The 15,002-nt window shown below is 41.2% G+C and overlaps 2 protein-coding genes across 4 annotated transcripts in view; both read right to left on the reverse strand.

The window, feature by feature from the left end:
* Positions 1 to 4,693, reverse strand: part of ptpra (protein tyrosine phosphatase receptor type A) — a 28,554-nt gene extending 23,861 nt beyond the window's left edge. The window contains exon 1 of the mRNA XM_058076279.1: positions 4,237 to 4,693. The gene's annotated coding sequence lies outside the window, so the exon portion shown is untranslated. The remainder of the gene's footprint in view (positions 1 to 4,236) is intronic.
* A 1,171-nt stretch (positions 4,694 to 5,864) lies between these two features.
* Positions 5,865 to 14,176, reverse strand: idh3b (isocitrate dehydrogenase (NAD(+)) 3 non-catalytic subunit beta). 3 transcript variants are annotated; one of them, XM_058091132.1, is made up of 11 exons: positions 14,064 to 14,176; positions 13,323 to 13,496; positions 12,810 to 12,930; positions 12,690 to 12,750; positions 12,470 to 12,602; positions 12,193 to 12,326; positions 11,797 to 11,899; positions 10,207 to 10,353; positions 9,402 to 9,496; positions 8,812 to 8,872; positions 5,865 to 6,094 (listed from the first exon to the last, which is right to left on the reverse strand). In XM_058091132.1, the coding sequence occupies exons 1-11, from the start codon at positions 14,169 to 14,171 to the stop codon at positions 6,017 to 6,019; spliced, it is 1,215 nt and encodes a 404-aa protein (XP_057947115.1). In that variant the 5' UTR covers positions 14,172 to 14,176; the 3' UTR covers positions 5,865 to 6,016. The 3 variants fall into 3 exon arrangements, with proteins under 3 accessions (XP_057947115.1, XP_057947125.1, XP_057947108.1); XM_058091125.1 differs by lacking the exon at positions 5,865 to 6,094 and adding an exon at positions 6,184 to 7,056; XM_058091142.1 differs by lacking the exons at positions 5,865 to 6,094; positions 10,207 to 10,353 and adding an exon at positions 6,180 to 7,056.
* Between the last annotated feature and the right edge of the window lie 826 nt (positions 14,177 to 15,002).

The following is a 15,002-nucleotide window of genomic DNA, read 5'->3' on the forward strand; positions in this document are numbered from 1 at the left end:
GAGAGGCGGGGTACACCCTGGACTGGTGGCCAGCCAATCACAGGGCACATATAGGCAAACAACCATTCACACTCACATTCATACCTATGGACAATTCGCTAATTAACCTAGCATGTTTTTGGAATGTGGGAGGAAACCGGAGTACCCGGAGAAAACCCACGCATGTACGGAGAGAACATGCAAACTCCACACAGAGATGGCCGACGGTGGAATTGAACCCTGGTCTCCTAGCTGTGAGGTCTGCGCGCTAACCACTCGACCGCCGTGCCATGGACAAGAAATTAAAAAATTAAAAATTCAAAAAAAAAAAACACCTTAAACTGTATTATGAAAGCAGGAAGTGAACAAATGCAACAGTTACTGATTGTAAAAGTACCAGATGAAGGGGTAGGATTTAATAAGCTTTGCTTCTTCCTACTCGATTAATCGAAACGACAAGCTTCAGATTAATCCACTAAGAAAAAAAAATTGTTAACTGCAGCCCAATCTGCTCCACATAATTTAAGTCTAATGGTACGCTTTCTTTATACAGTATGTTCACGTCTATAAAAAAGTACAATATGTTCACCGTGGTCATTTCAGTTCAGTTCCTCATATTCATCTTCACAGACATATCGGTCCATCCCGCTACACCCGTATCCTCGGCTTCCTCTGAAAGATAAGACGGCCATGCAAGATGAAGAGACATCTGAAACCATGTGATGTGATGACAGTGCTTTCCAAATCTACTGAATCCTGTCTCGTTTTTTTTTTTTTTGGGGGGGGGGGGGGGGACAGAAAGTCTCCTCATTGACATACGCTTCACACATTTTTCACAGCAGCCAATGAAGCCTATGGGCTGCTGCCAAACACAAATATTTGCAACTCTTGACCCTAACTGGTTTTAAATGCAACCTTGGTTTGACCTCTGCTGGGAAATCCATTATGTGATTTGCTAGCAACTCAAAATGGAAACTTCATTTTAGTTCACATGAGATGTATTGACGGAATTATTTTGTTTATCGTTGCAGTATACAAATATACAGTAATTGTGTGCTATATAGACGCTTCGTGTCATAACTTAACTGCATCTAACTTGTTCCAAAGCTAAATAGTGCCATTATTTAAGTTTAGGGAATATTACAAACATATGTGTAATATGAAACATGTCCCGCTGATCAAAAGTTTTAAGACCACACCCTTCAAAATCCAAATCTGGATTCAATGTCAGGTATTCACACTGACATAATTGCTCAATGACAAGAAAGAATTTGGATTGTTGACAAGTATAAGCAGCAGCTAAGGTTGGAAGCATTTTTAACAAAAAAAAAGTCAAGTTGAAAACTCCATCATGATCTGGGATGCTTTCCCTTCAATGGAACAATGGAGCTTCGAGTTGTGCAGGGGCGTCAAACGGCATTGGCTATGTGGAAATTTTGCAGGGGGGGGGGATCCCTGATTGCTGAAGGCCCTCGTCTGTGCTGTGTGTTAATGACTGAGTTTTTCAACAGGACAACACCGCAGATCACAATGCCCATGTGACAAAAGCACTTCTTCCAGAGAAAGAACATAATTCTTTTGGAGCATCCTGCATGTTCCCCTGATCGAATTCCAATGTCCCAAGTCCATTTGGGGATAGATGGCTAAGTTTACAAAAATGGAAATCAGTTCCAGACAGTGGATGCCCTGCCACTAGCCTCCTGGAAACACAGAAATCAAGTACAGCAAAAACAGTCCTTTTTTAAACTTGTATTCCTACTTTACTGAGGTTTTGGCTTTAATGGTTGCTTGCAATTAATAGTTTATTCATTTTTTTTTTTTTGCATTTGGAAGCTCGGCTTAGAACCTTAATATCCAATGCTAAATGTTCTAAAACTGTTGCAACTGTTCTTAAAATTTTGACCAGGAGTATATTAGATGCAGCTGAAATCTGGTTACACAAAGCTTCAGAATCATCTGGCTGTTGCTCTATTTATCCTTTCCGGGGCAGAGTCACGGTGCCCCTCCACAGCAAGATGTGTACGCCTCCAGGTGGAAACAAAAATATCACTCTTGTCCCACCCAAAGTCAACTAAAGACACTTTGCCAAGATATACTGTACATGTTCTAACTTCACAGTCGGTGCAGAACCTTGGCTGTTTAATCTCCACAAACTAGGCCGATCGTTGTGTGAGAGTCACTGGAGATAAACTACAGAAGACAGAAATAACATACTTTCTAAAAATAGCTTTAAAAAAAATAAAGTTATGGACAGAAAATGGTAGATGACGCTGGCACAGTCAGCTGTTGATACAATAAAGCTCCATGCACACAGATGCTTCTACATGGAGCACGGTGCTGTGAAGGGGAACATGCCCAGGCCTGACAAATTAAAAAGGTCAATGGGAGCCATTGAGTGGAGTAATACAACGCTCAGGTGTTGCATATAAAAATTTTTCATAAAATACAGTCTTCAGTCACACAGTGATTTGTCACTGAGCTGAGACACTCAAAAAGGGTTTTCAAACTCCAGTTCTTTTTTTCCTGAGTTCTGGAAAAGTACAATAACGTGCAGAAATGGACTCCGACAATGTGTGTTAAAATCACATGCGACCTCGACTGAGGTGTGGTAGATACAGTATAGGCTGCTCCTCACTGAATGTGTCCAGATGTGGTGAGTCAAGCTCTCAGTAGACATAGCAAAGGATTTTTGTCAGATGTGACATCCCATGCATGCTCAGTCGGGATCATGCATTTGGTTTTCAGTTTTCCAAAAAGCCCTATTCCTATAACTTATACTTCCCCCAGACAAAGCATGTCAGTGTATATCACCAACAGCGGGGGTCTCAAACACGTGGCCCGCGGGCCAAATGTGGCCCGCAGGACACTAGTTTGAGGCCCCCACACCTTGATATGAAAGTTTAATGTTAGTGCGGCCCACGCAAGTTTGATATGGATGCTGTATGGTATCATGTACCCAGAAAAAATTATTACGTTTGATTAATGTTCATGTTAAAGGTTAAATAACTGTTAATAATTATCCTCCCTATCTGTGTGGAAGTGGTAAGTTTTTGGCTATTTAAGTTTAAAGGAAATAATTTGAAGGCTACCGTTTAGGTCGCTAGCTCTCTAGTTTGCGAGTTAGCATGTGTCTCAAGACCCTGCAGTTGCGCAATATGTTGTAAATAAAGAGTATAAATGTGACTATAGTCGTGTTTTGTCATGTCTACAGGGCTCTAATAATGCTTTGTTCATTTTAATCTGAAAAAAATAATTTTGTTACCCACCAACTATAAGTGGTTTCTTAGGTTTTTATTATTTGCCGTTTTATTATTATTATAATATTCATTTATTTATTACTGATTGATTGATTTTCTTTATTCTTGATTTGTTTATTTATTTTTCATCTTATTTTGTGTAGAAAAATAAAAAGTAAGATATTTGAGAACAGTGGAATGTTTTATCAGAGCTTTTCTTGTAGAAACTTGGAACCAAAGCGAAGTTTTTAATTTTTTTGTTTTTAATAAATGCGTTTTTGGTTTTTTTTGGAAAACCTGATGCGGCCCAGTCTCAGTCCCAGACCCGAGCTCCAGTGGCCCCCAAGTAAATTGAGTTTGAGACCCCTGACCAACAGGCAAGTCATAGTGGCAAATAAATAAAGAAATTGTGTAAACAAACAAAAATCCAAACACCTGTAAATGTTGTTCTCAGTTACACCCAATTTTAAAACACATTAGGAATAGTAAATCTTTGGAATTCGGGATTTATTTAAGAAAAAAAACACAAACAGAGCTAATGTGCTAATGTTGGGGCGACCTCATTCCCCCACTCCCACTGAACCAACACACACCCCCCCATCCTTGCCAAACATGCAAATACACAGGGTGCTGATCAATACAGTGGACTTTCCTGCCAAACCGAGATCTGGATCAGCTCTTTGTTGTGTTGTGATACACACCTCTGGTACTAAAATCATCTTTAGATCCTACTTTTCACACGATACCCCCATACCCTCTCCCCTTTCACCAAAATTTCCCTCCCTGCCTCCGAGCTACAGTGTCCATTAAGTATTAACAAAGACCTTACACAAGGTAAAAGTCTCCTTATTTTCATTTAAGCATAATACTATGAGAAGCGTGGTATGGCTACAAAGTAAATGTGCCTGTGAGGCATAAAGCGGGGTAAAAAAGTAAAAAGACACAATGCAAAGGCAAGCCAAAGGAAACATGATGCTAATCGACATTGGAACAAGTGTGCTTCACTCACAACTAAACTCACCGAGACGCCAGTAACGCCCAGAGGAAACCCAGGAGGGGGCAAAGGCCAAGGAAAGTCGGGAATGTGAATCCGCTTTCTCGTCCACGTTTTCGGCCCCGGCCCCTGTCTCTCCACACCCCTGGAGCCGAGAGTGAGAGCGGGGTGGGTAGAGTGGTGGGGGGGAAACCTGGTGTGATAGCAGAAGGGAGGCTCGATTTGGGACACGCCACCCAACAACACTTCGCTGTCAAGTTTACGCGGTGAATCCAAGAAAACGCAGCGCACTCCAGATTAAAAAGGATTAATTCGCCCTCATGTGTCCTCCGAGATTAGCTTCCGGGCATATCTAGGGGTTGAATCCTTCGGTTAGTCGGCTCAGTCCGGGCGCGTCGGCCGACCATTCTAGACCGCCATGTTGTGTGTCTGTGTGTAAGGAAGAATGGGAAGGGATCAGCGAGCTCCAGTCAGGCCCCGTCTCTTCAATGCTGCTCTATACATGGAAACAGCGCCCCCCGCTGGCGCTTTTGATCATTGCAGCACCTCTGCAACAGCTATACATATACTGTGTTTCACGACACAAGCACTGTATGGGATCTCAACCCATAGATGGACTTCTACACGTTTTTGTGTTTGCCCGCACTTGTTTACCACAAAAAAATGATGATAAATTTTCAAATATAGTGAGCCACCTGCTTTGCATCTCATTTCAAGGCCTCTGAGTATCCTCCATTTTCAATACTACTTGTCCTCATTCAAAACCATGCAAACTCCACACACATATGTTCCAATGGAGATTTTTTTATAATGAAATGCATAAAAGGAACAGCAGTTGTTTGAATTAAATTACATTAAATATAATATAAAATATTAGTAAGCAACCCAGGGGCGTCCCTCTTCCCCCCCTTGGAGATGCACAAGATATGAATCAATGAAGTAGACATTCAATTTTTTTTTAAAATAATGTTAAAAATCCCAAAAACAAATAATGAACAAGAACCGGGATATAACTTTCCCACTTTTGGATAGATTTAGTAGAGATACTCAATTGTTATAGGCCACCATTAAATGTACACAAGTACACACAATCTACACTGCAAAACCGCTGCAGATTATATAATAATCATTATTATATTATTAATTAGCCCATTATTATTACTATCATCATTATTCTTCTACTACGAGTAGTAGCAGGCTAGTATTAGCCTGCTTTTGTCCTATTATATAAAATTTGTCAGATTTTTAGTAAAAAAAATCAATAAATCAATAAAAAAATATCAACTGAAGCCCCCTAAAATAGGCCTAATGATGCCACTGAAGCAACATTTTGCAGAATATTATGTCACCACTGCTCTATAACTGTCACAGTTTCCTCTTCTATACATATTTCTGACTCATTTCCAAGCTATCTGATGTATTTCTAAGAGGAGGACCCTGAATGCCTCATGCCATGAATGGGGTGTGTGCTTCAAATGACACTCAATACTGAACTACAATGTTCATCTATTTACAGCTATGAAAGAACCTTCACACAAGATGTAATATCTCATTTTTATTACTCATTTATTATAAATAAAGAGGCTATAGAACAATACAGATAAATAATTTGAAATGTTTAAGACCTCATATTACCACTGCTGACTACACGTATGTTTTATTTTTTTTTTTTTAGATATGACAGTGGTGCGTTTCTAATGTTTTATCAGTGACAATGGCGTTGAAGTGGCTGCTTTGTGCAAGTGATGAGGTAAACAGGAAGCAAATGAATACGCCTGTGTATTCATTCTGCAGCTGCAGACAATGATTAGGCTGCCAGGTTAGCAATGACAGCCCGGGTGAACTCGTCACTCGTAGCGTAGCCCCCAAGGTCTCCGGTGCGCACCTGTTGCAAACATAAGGCCAGACAGTGTGTTACTACATGCACAGCTGCTGCGGCACATGTCTGAATACAGTACAGTGTCATGGCCGACAAGATAGGGACTACTAGTAGTTGCTGGGAGATTTCTTCCTTAATTTACTTTTGTTTACGTTTGTAGATGTAGACCCAGCTATATCATCTGCTGTTTAGCAATGCAATTAGTACAAAATCAACACTATACAAACAAAATATCAATACAGAACCAAATCACATGTGAGCTTTAAGATATAATACAGTTTTTAAAAAGTTTCTAAAACCTTGTATGGATGAAAATAAAAATCCAGTCTGTGTAACAAATCCATTCATTTAGCATGCATGCATGCAGCAAAGGCAATCTGCTCTACTTTAAATACTTTACTTTAAAAAAACAATTAGAGTGGCCCAGATTCAGTTCTTTTTATTTGATTCATCAACATTGTTCATGTTATAGATTTTTATTAAAAAGGTGGACATTGCTATACAGTGTCTCATAGCAAAAAATGTTCAAAAGCTTTTTTGAGTGAAGTTCCAAGTAGAGCAGGGTTGTACTGTCAAAACAAGGCACCAACTGTGTCATGATAAAACTCTCAAGAGGATTAAAAAAAAAGACAAGACAAAATGTAAACTGACTTTCACACAACATTCACAGTTAGAGTGATGAATGGTGGAGGTCCAGCTTTTTGGTAGTAAAAAACGTGTACAATCATGAGTACTGCTGTATATGTAGTTTTAGTAAAGCCAGTATAAAACCCATTCCACTGGTCCGACTGTCATGTCGTCATTGAAGAAAGACAAGTAACAAATAATCCTGTTCAAGAAAACATCAGCGAAGCCGCATAAAAACGGGGCCACGCATCTTAGCAAAAGGGTCGGTGTCGCAGGTTATCCACAACAGCACGCACAAAGTCGCCCGTGGTCGAGTAACCGCCAAGGTCTCGTGTCCGTACCTGGGACGTGCACAGACACACACACACATTTACACTCACATCCGCATACAAAGAGGGGTATCAGGGAAAAGGGGAAGGGCACCTTTTCCACTGTACAGTACCAACAAGGCTCAGTTTTATGCAGATACAGTTGTCCCTCGCCACATCACGCTTCAAATTTCACTAGAGACCGTGTCATGCAGCGGTGTCCATAATGGATGCAAAGTCGCTTCCATCCATGTATCCTCATGAGCGACATATTTGATATTAGTTGGACACACTTTGAAACATTGTTGACCCAATTCAAGAAAGTCTTACTAGTGGTGTGTCGGTCATGAACGAACGGGTCAAAAAAAACTTGTTCTTTTTTGTGAACAGAACAAACAAGGTCACCTAAAATACCCGTTTAGTCCTCAAGGGGGGGTCCTCCACACTGGGGGTTGTGTCGGGTCTGCTGAGGGGGTACCATCGTTGGGTCACTTCGACCCGGCCGGCTGGGGGTTCCTCCCTTTGATGTGGGGGGCCCGGGTGCTGGTCCCCCAATGGCACGACCTGCGGCTCCGCCCAGTGTGGACGGCCCCAAAGGTGGCGTTTCCTTGATCCTCAGTGCCATGTCTCCCTACTGTGTGTGATTGTGTGAGTGTGTGTGTGTCTAGTATGGAGGGTGGGAGGGAGGGGCTTTCTTAGTATTTGTTTTTCCTTTTAATTGTGGTAATTGTTTTTAATTCTGTAAAGCACTTTGTGTTGCATGTCTTTGCAGGAAAAGTGCTATACAAATAAAGTTGATTTGATTTAGTCCGTTCAGTTGCAAATCCTTTGTTTTGATTGGCTGGAGAGTCAGTTCACCATTCGGATTGGACTATATCTGTGCTTGCATGCCTTATCCTACCGTCATGCCCAGCTCTGTGGGTGGGCGGGGTTATCTGACTGAAAGACCGAGAGATTGACTGACACTGTCTGTGACCTCGTTCATTCCGTTCACAAAAAAATAACGAATTCTTTTGACCGGTTCGTTCATGACCGACACACCACTAGTCATCACGTGTTGAGTCGGAGCGAACGTAAACATGAGTGAACAGACTGACTCAATGGCTGACCGGGTCTATGCACAGGGGGAGATCACAGGCTAACAACCAATTGACCAAAATGAACGGATCTTTTTACTGAATGAACTGTAATGATCCGGTTCACTGAAATGAACGGTTTTGCCCACCACTAACTCTTACCATCTAGTAAACGATACAGCGAGTAGAGCCTTGGCTAGCTGATTAGGTACCATACAGTGGAAAAGAGACACCACTAGACCACAGAATTCATTCCACTTTCAACTGACCAGCACGTCTCAGAAGCTAAGAATGACATTCACACCGTTGCCACGCCATCTCCCGGAGACGCCACAGCCTCAAAAAGCACACAACTACTCCCGAGCAACAAGCTTGAAAGTTTGAACATTTCTTAGGTGCCATCTGGCAAGCAAGGTTTGGACCATTAGTGTCTGTTAGAGGCGGCCCGGCACAGAAGAACAAGAGACAAATATGTGAGAAGATCTCAACAAGTCCTAATGCAGACAGAACGAATGAGGGAAAAGGTTGCCAAGACGAGGAGCCACAAGAACCGCCGAGGACAGTGCCAGTTTGTGTTTTGCCAGGATTAAGGGTTGCATGTCTCGTGTTTTGTTAATGGAATTGTCAATGTCATGCAGCTTGTGTTTCCACATTCTGAAACCGAAGACGGCAGGGGCGTGCATGCAGCAGAATGTAGATTATGTACCCTTACCTTGCCCTGTTTGATGACCCTCTTGACAGCATCGGACACCATTTGGGAGTGATAGTCCAGACTGCGACACAAAGAGGTTATAATGACAACATGGCTGTAGACGTCTTTTGCACAAGACAGGCACACACTTGAGGATGCTCTCCATGGTTTGAGTGGTACTATGGGCAGAAAGGTATTTGCTTTTTCAAAAAAAAATTGCCTGATCAAATATGCCAAATGCAATCAAATTAACCGACGTCTGTAAAAATGCTAACGATGGCAGTAATTGTAGGCCACCAACCTGAGTAAAATCTCACACTTTTTATGCTAACATCATCCATTCAGACCATATTATGGGACATACCCACCATAAATATACAGTAATGTAATTAACAGATGTCCAGGAAGTAGCCTGGCTACGTAAATTATTAATGGCCACCTACTATTTTTCTCTTATCTACTTGCCATATTTTCTCACGCCATCTGTTGGCTGTTTTTTTTTCCTGCAAAGCAACCATATGTGCTACCGGGATACACAGGTGTGATGTAAACACTGATCAGGGTATACTGTGATGTACTACTTCCTCCAACGCTTTTGCAAAACAACTTACTTGAGGTGCCGGAGCATGTTGGCAGCACTCAGTAGCATAGCTGTGGGGTTAGCAATGTTCCTGCCTACCGCCTGTGCGAAAGGATGGCGAGCACCCTAAAAGAGAGCATGAAGGTGGACACGTACGTATATTAATGAAGGTGTTCTTAAAAAGGGATTTTTTGGCAAAGTTGTATGACATCAACATCAGCAGTGTAAGTGCATCAAAGGTGACTTAGACACCGTTTCATCCTGTGAGAAGAGCTCTGGTAAGATTTTGGTGATGAGGAGCCTAGTTGAGGTTGGTGGTGCCACTCTAGTAAAGAATTTGGATTCTCAAAAGAATATGCGTTTAAAAATCAGACCTCATAATCGCTGTGTTAATTTCTCTGCCATAACATAAATGCATGCTATTGCCTGCCTATTGTTGTGCAGTCCTAAGTCATAACGTCTTCATCTGCGCGTGGATACAACAGGAGAGAAAATAACAAAATGCGGTTTTTTTGTTTTTTTTCCAAGGAGGCAATTTTGTGACGCAAATGTATTACTCGTTTTTTTAAACGCATATTGTTTTGAAAAGCCAAACGCTTTACTAAAGTGGCCCCACCAACTAACCACATCTACATGTACATTCCTCATCACCGAAACCGGGACTGCTGATGGGGATGTCATACAACTTCATGTCTAAATATTCAAACTATCCCTTTAATATCAGGTGTCAATAGTAATATTACCCTGAGGCACAAAGTAAGGGACCAGAAACAAGAGTGTATGAATGAGAAACCAAATTGAAACAAACAGCAAGAAGAGTAAAATTGGAAAGTTACCGTCTCAAAGACAGCGTATTCTGCGCTGTAACTCTCCCCGGGAACAACGCCCGCCCCTCCCACCAGCCCGGCTGCCAGATTATCGATTATGTTGCCGTACAGGTTGGGCATTACCAGCACATCAAACTGGTACGGGTTCTGGACTAACTGCAGCAGGAGAAGGCATACAAAGACAGGAAAAAAAGGATAAGTGAATTAGAAATGAGTAGATTTTAGTACATTCAGTTGATAAACCGCATATGAAAACCTATCACAGTTTTTAAAAAATATATTAGTTAATAATAAAACCTGCAGGATGCAGGTATTAAAAAAGGGAGCGCTCTGATTCGCCAAGAGCTTATTCAAACCACGTGCGCACAGACTGCTGTGGGAACTCCAAAAAAGCGAATGCAACGAAATGTGCAAGCGTAATTCATTGTCACAATGTGTGCAGAATTCCCAAGAAATGATTAAACGTCTGCATATGTAATATTGTACACTGGTCACTAGGTGTCAGTAAAGTTACTGCAGTGGTTCTCTATTTTCTGTCTTGCCTCCAACTCGGGCACCATGTATTTGGTGTACTTTTTACAGGTACTATTTTTACAGGTCTGCACTAATATTGAAAATCCTTCTTAGCTCTCACGGCTCCCGACCGGTGAGACACACAAGCACAACAGACATGATCGCCGAAACAACAGGCTTTCATTGCAGGTTTGAATGATCTCATAAACAGGCACAATAACACAAGCTACTATTGCGACCGTAGTCCAGGCCATGCTAAAACTCAACTCTGAACCAAAGCCATCACTTCTTATCCACCCCCTAGCGCAGGGGTGGGCAAATATTTGGACTCGAGGGCCGCATTGAGTTAACAAAATTGTCTGGGGGGCCAGAACATATATTTAACACACACACACTATTTTATGCTTATCATTTTCCTTGAATTATTTGTCTAATTTTATCTGTAAAAGTGTTATCCTATATCAGTTGTATGTTCTCATGTCCCTTTTTTAGGAGCACTTTAAACATCACACCACATCAAACTATGTCATTTAATTTTACAGTTTTGTTGTTTATTTTTTACTAAATCAGACATCCGACTTGCAAGTCATGTTGCCAGTTTGTATGTTAAAAGTTGAAGTTACTTAGAAAGCAACTGGCGGGCCGGATTCAAACGCTTGGTGGGCCGCATGTGGCCCCCGGGCCGTAGTTTGCCCACCCCTGCCCTAGCGCCAGAAGACATCTACAACAACACACATGTGCAAGTCTTATTTACATCTGACATGGCTTATTTTCTGTTATTGGGTCGACTATTTTGGATAACACAAGTGTAAATGTGACTATGGGGGTGTTATTTCAAGTCCAGAGGGCTCTAATAATGTAAAAAAAAAAAAGGTTTTCGACAAAAATATTCCAATTATAAATGGAGCACGATATGGAACCAATTAACTGCGATAAGCAGATAAGATTAACTGCAATTACCTTACTGTGGAAACTTTCAAACCATAGAATCAAAATTCTAACATTTCCAAGATCCCATTTCAAATGAGATCCCTGATTAAAAGCAAGTCTGTTAGAATAAAGTCAGTTTGAAAGGTGCATGTTTACCTGCATGCAACAGTTATCGATGATTATGTTCTCATATTTGATTTTTGGGTACAGTTGAGCCACTTCCGCACAGCTCTGCAGAAAAAGGCCATCACCTAATTTCCTGTAATTACACAAATATGAGATTAGAACAAAGCCTTGCAGTTACCAGTTAAACTGAATGAGTTTTGTCTTTTGGCCCAAAAACTGTCTGTCACTCATTCACATCTCGTGCACATACACATGGTCTCAGAGAGGCTCATGTCACGCTCAATGCATGCTCTAAGCAGGAAAAGGCTAGTAAGTTTGAATGCTAGCGACCCTCATTGCAGTACCTAACCATGACAGATAGCACCTTTAAGTTTGACGAGACAAATATGCCTAAAAAATATATACATAGCAGAAAGGCTTTCTCACATGATATTGGCTTTATGAACAGCCGTGACCTTGTTCCGCCCCTTCTTAGTGGCATAATCGAAGGCAAACTTGGCAATGCGTCTTGACTTCTCTCTGGTGATGATTTTCAGACATTCAATCACACCGGTCACACTCTGAAAAGCAAAAACAAATTCATTCACGTAAGCTGCTAAGTGGTGGGAATGTGAAGTCCAGATCTCCCTAAGATGTTTAAAAAAATTGTGTATTCCACCCCACACAGTTTACTTTCATTATCAGCTATTAAAATATTGTTTACCTCATGCTCCAGAGAGCTGTATTCCCCCTCTGTCTGTTCCCGAATAATGACCAGGTCCAGGTTGTTGTGACGTGTGCTGTAGCCTGGGAGGCTATTCACATGAACCACATTGGCAAACAGGTCCAGTTTTCGCCTGGGGAAAGAACACAGCGGAACATGATTTGAAAATAATGAAATAAAAACAATAAGAATATGCCAAGACATGGATATTAGGGTGTACCTTAGTCTCATTTCATAAGAAGCCAACTCCCCCTTGAACTCCATGGGTGTGTGGATCTTTCCTAAAAAATACAATTTAATTACTCGATTTCCTTTTAAAAGAAAATACCTTTCAAAATACCTTTCATTGCTACTTTGTTGTTCTTCATAGAGGTCAACACTTGCTCCAGTTTTTCCTCGCTGGCCATGTTCTGCACTTCACTCAAATGGAACTCCTCAAATTCCACAGGAACATCTCCTGCCTACAGATGGGATGGTGGCAAAAAGAAAACAGTGTAAAAGCAGCAGATTTTAGTAGCATCAGGTTGTAAATGTGGTAAATTTATTAGAAATAAAGTCATACATTTAACCAGAATAAAGTGGTAAATGTACTACATGTCATAGGTGTCAGAGGAAAAACCGTCTGCCCGCCCCCTTCACATGAGTCCCAACTTTTCACTCTCAAATTCATGCATGATGGCAGGTCTGTACTAACACTCAAAGTCCACCCCGCCTGACCCCTACCCCATTATTTCAGAAGCACATTACAAGTGTATTCTCCTAAAAAAAATAATAATTATCAATGTGGCCCAAATATTCCATCGTGAATAAGGGAGAAGATAATATACATATAGGTCAGTTTACTGAAACATACTTTGAACACATCCTTGACCGCGGACATTAACTCAGGTCCAACTCCATCCCCTGGAACCATTGTGACCTTAAAGGTTGCATCTGCACGAGCGGGTGGAGTTTCTGACCCCAAACGACCTGCAGAAACACTCAGAGGTCGAGAGGCAAGCTGGTGCCACTGAGGGCCACTCAGACCCTGAAAACAGTCAGACAGGAGAACACATTTAGGATTAGATCATGAGGTTTGGAATAATTAGGACAGTGTGTTGTGTAAATAAGTATGGAGATTTCAATACCATTATGTTGAACAGAAGCACAAATTCTTTTGCATTTGTTAAGTGCCAGTTAAGATAAACACTGGGGATGCTTCTACACTCCTCTGAATGACAGCTCCTAATCTGTTCTTGCATATTTCTCGGCCGTTAGCCGACATACTGTAGATAAGTTACAATGCAGTAATGGGCATAACGGTTGGTGTAGATTAACTGACCCCTTTAAGGTAAAACCTTACATAAACTAGACTTACAGATACAATTATCTGTTGACAACCTTGTAATTTGTCCAATTTGTACCTGAGAAACCATTTTAGGAAGCAAATTTTCACAATAACAGAGTACCTAAAGGAGGCTACGAAACTGTTAGCGGGAGCCACATTCTTCTGGGACACCGAAAACAAAAATATGATAATTATAGATTTTCAACAACAGTTTTTAAACATTTAAATGTACTTTTTGGAAATGAATTTGAGAATATATGCACTCACCTTGATCAATGTTACCAAGCTACCTCTCATGACAGCCGCCATTGTCACAGAGAGGCGGTCTCTTCTTCTCTGACTGTTACTGTGATGGACCAACAGCAGCGCCACCATGTGGTCAAAATATGTACATACGTACAGTACAGTTGCTACTGATGACGAAACAAAGTATATATCACAAAATGTATTTTTTGCTCAGAAACAACCCACACTTCTATATATATGCAAATCAAACGCATTTAATTCAGATGAAATGTTTCCTAACCTTACTTCCTGTAGTTAAAATGATCACTTTTAACTGTCTTATGCGTCTTTAAGGTGTTATTTTGTAAACAAAGGGCCCAAAAATACAAGATGAGGCCACCTTGTTCATACTGTATATACAATCATGTCTGGATTCACCAGTGTAAAAGTATCTGTGTAACATTATACAGTATTTAAGTGGCAGTGACTCATCCCTTGACACAGACCCAGCCTAAATCGGGGTCAGGAGATTCCCAGTTCTATTCCAGGCTAATGACAAAGTGTGTTGGAACACAGGTTGATTTCATTGTCATATACGGAAGAGTCTGATTGAAGAACTGAAGGTTTAGTTTTGGGGGGTTTGAGTATAGCCGTACTATGTTGACACCATAGGAGACATGCTAGTCGGCTTCCTGAGCACTGTAGGTGCATGGCACGAGACCACCCCCAATCACTGAGCCCCGCCCCTTCACTCTGACGTGACTCCTGTCTGCAAGCTGACAAGTGTGAATTGGTTCTTTGTGTGGCAAAATGCATCAGTCACAAAATAGAGTGAAATGTTTACTTCCCCTCAGTGGACAAAAGTAGTACAGTAAATTAAGGTCATGTCAAAGCAACAATGGGGATATAGAATGGCCTCAAGTGGTGGCTAACAGTGGATAAGAGGAAAAAACAGTATAAAAAAGCAAGCAACAATAAGCC

The sequence above is a fragment of the Doryrhamphus excisus genome, chromosome 1, assembly GCF_030265055.1.
Source record: "Doryrhamphus excisus isolate RoL2022-K1 chromosome 1, RoL_Dexc_1.0, whole genome shotgun sequence".
NCBI classification, from domain to species: Eukaryota; Metazoa; Chordata; class Actinopteri; order Syngnathiformes; family Syngnathidae; genus Doryrhamphus; species Doryrhamphus excisus.

Bases quoted from the DNA above. Each gene is read 5' to 3' on its own strand.
- idh3b (XM_058091125.1), bottom strand. From the start codon at position 14,171: ATGGTGGCGCTGCTGTTGGTCCATCACAGTAACAGTCAGAGAAGAAGA. The intron at 10,354-11,796 runs GTAAACATGCAC...CTCCTGCTGCAG, and splicing joins TCGATAACTGTTGCATGCAG to TTAGTCCAGAACCCGTACCA. The intron at 9,497-10,206 runs GTAACTTTCCAA...GCTCTCTTTTAG, and splicing joins AATACGCTGTCTTTGAGACG to GGTGCTCGCCATCCTTTCGC.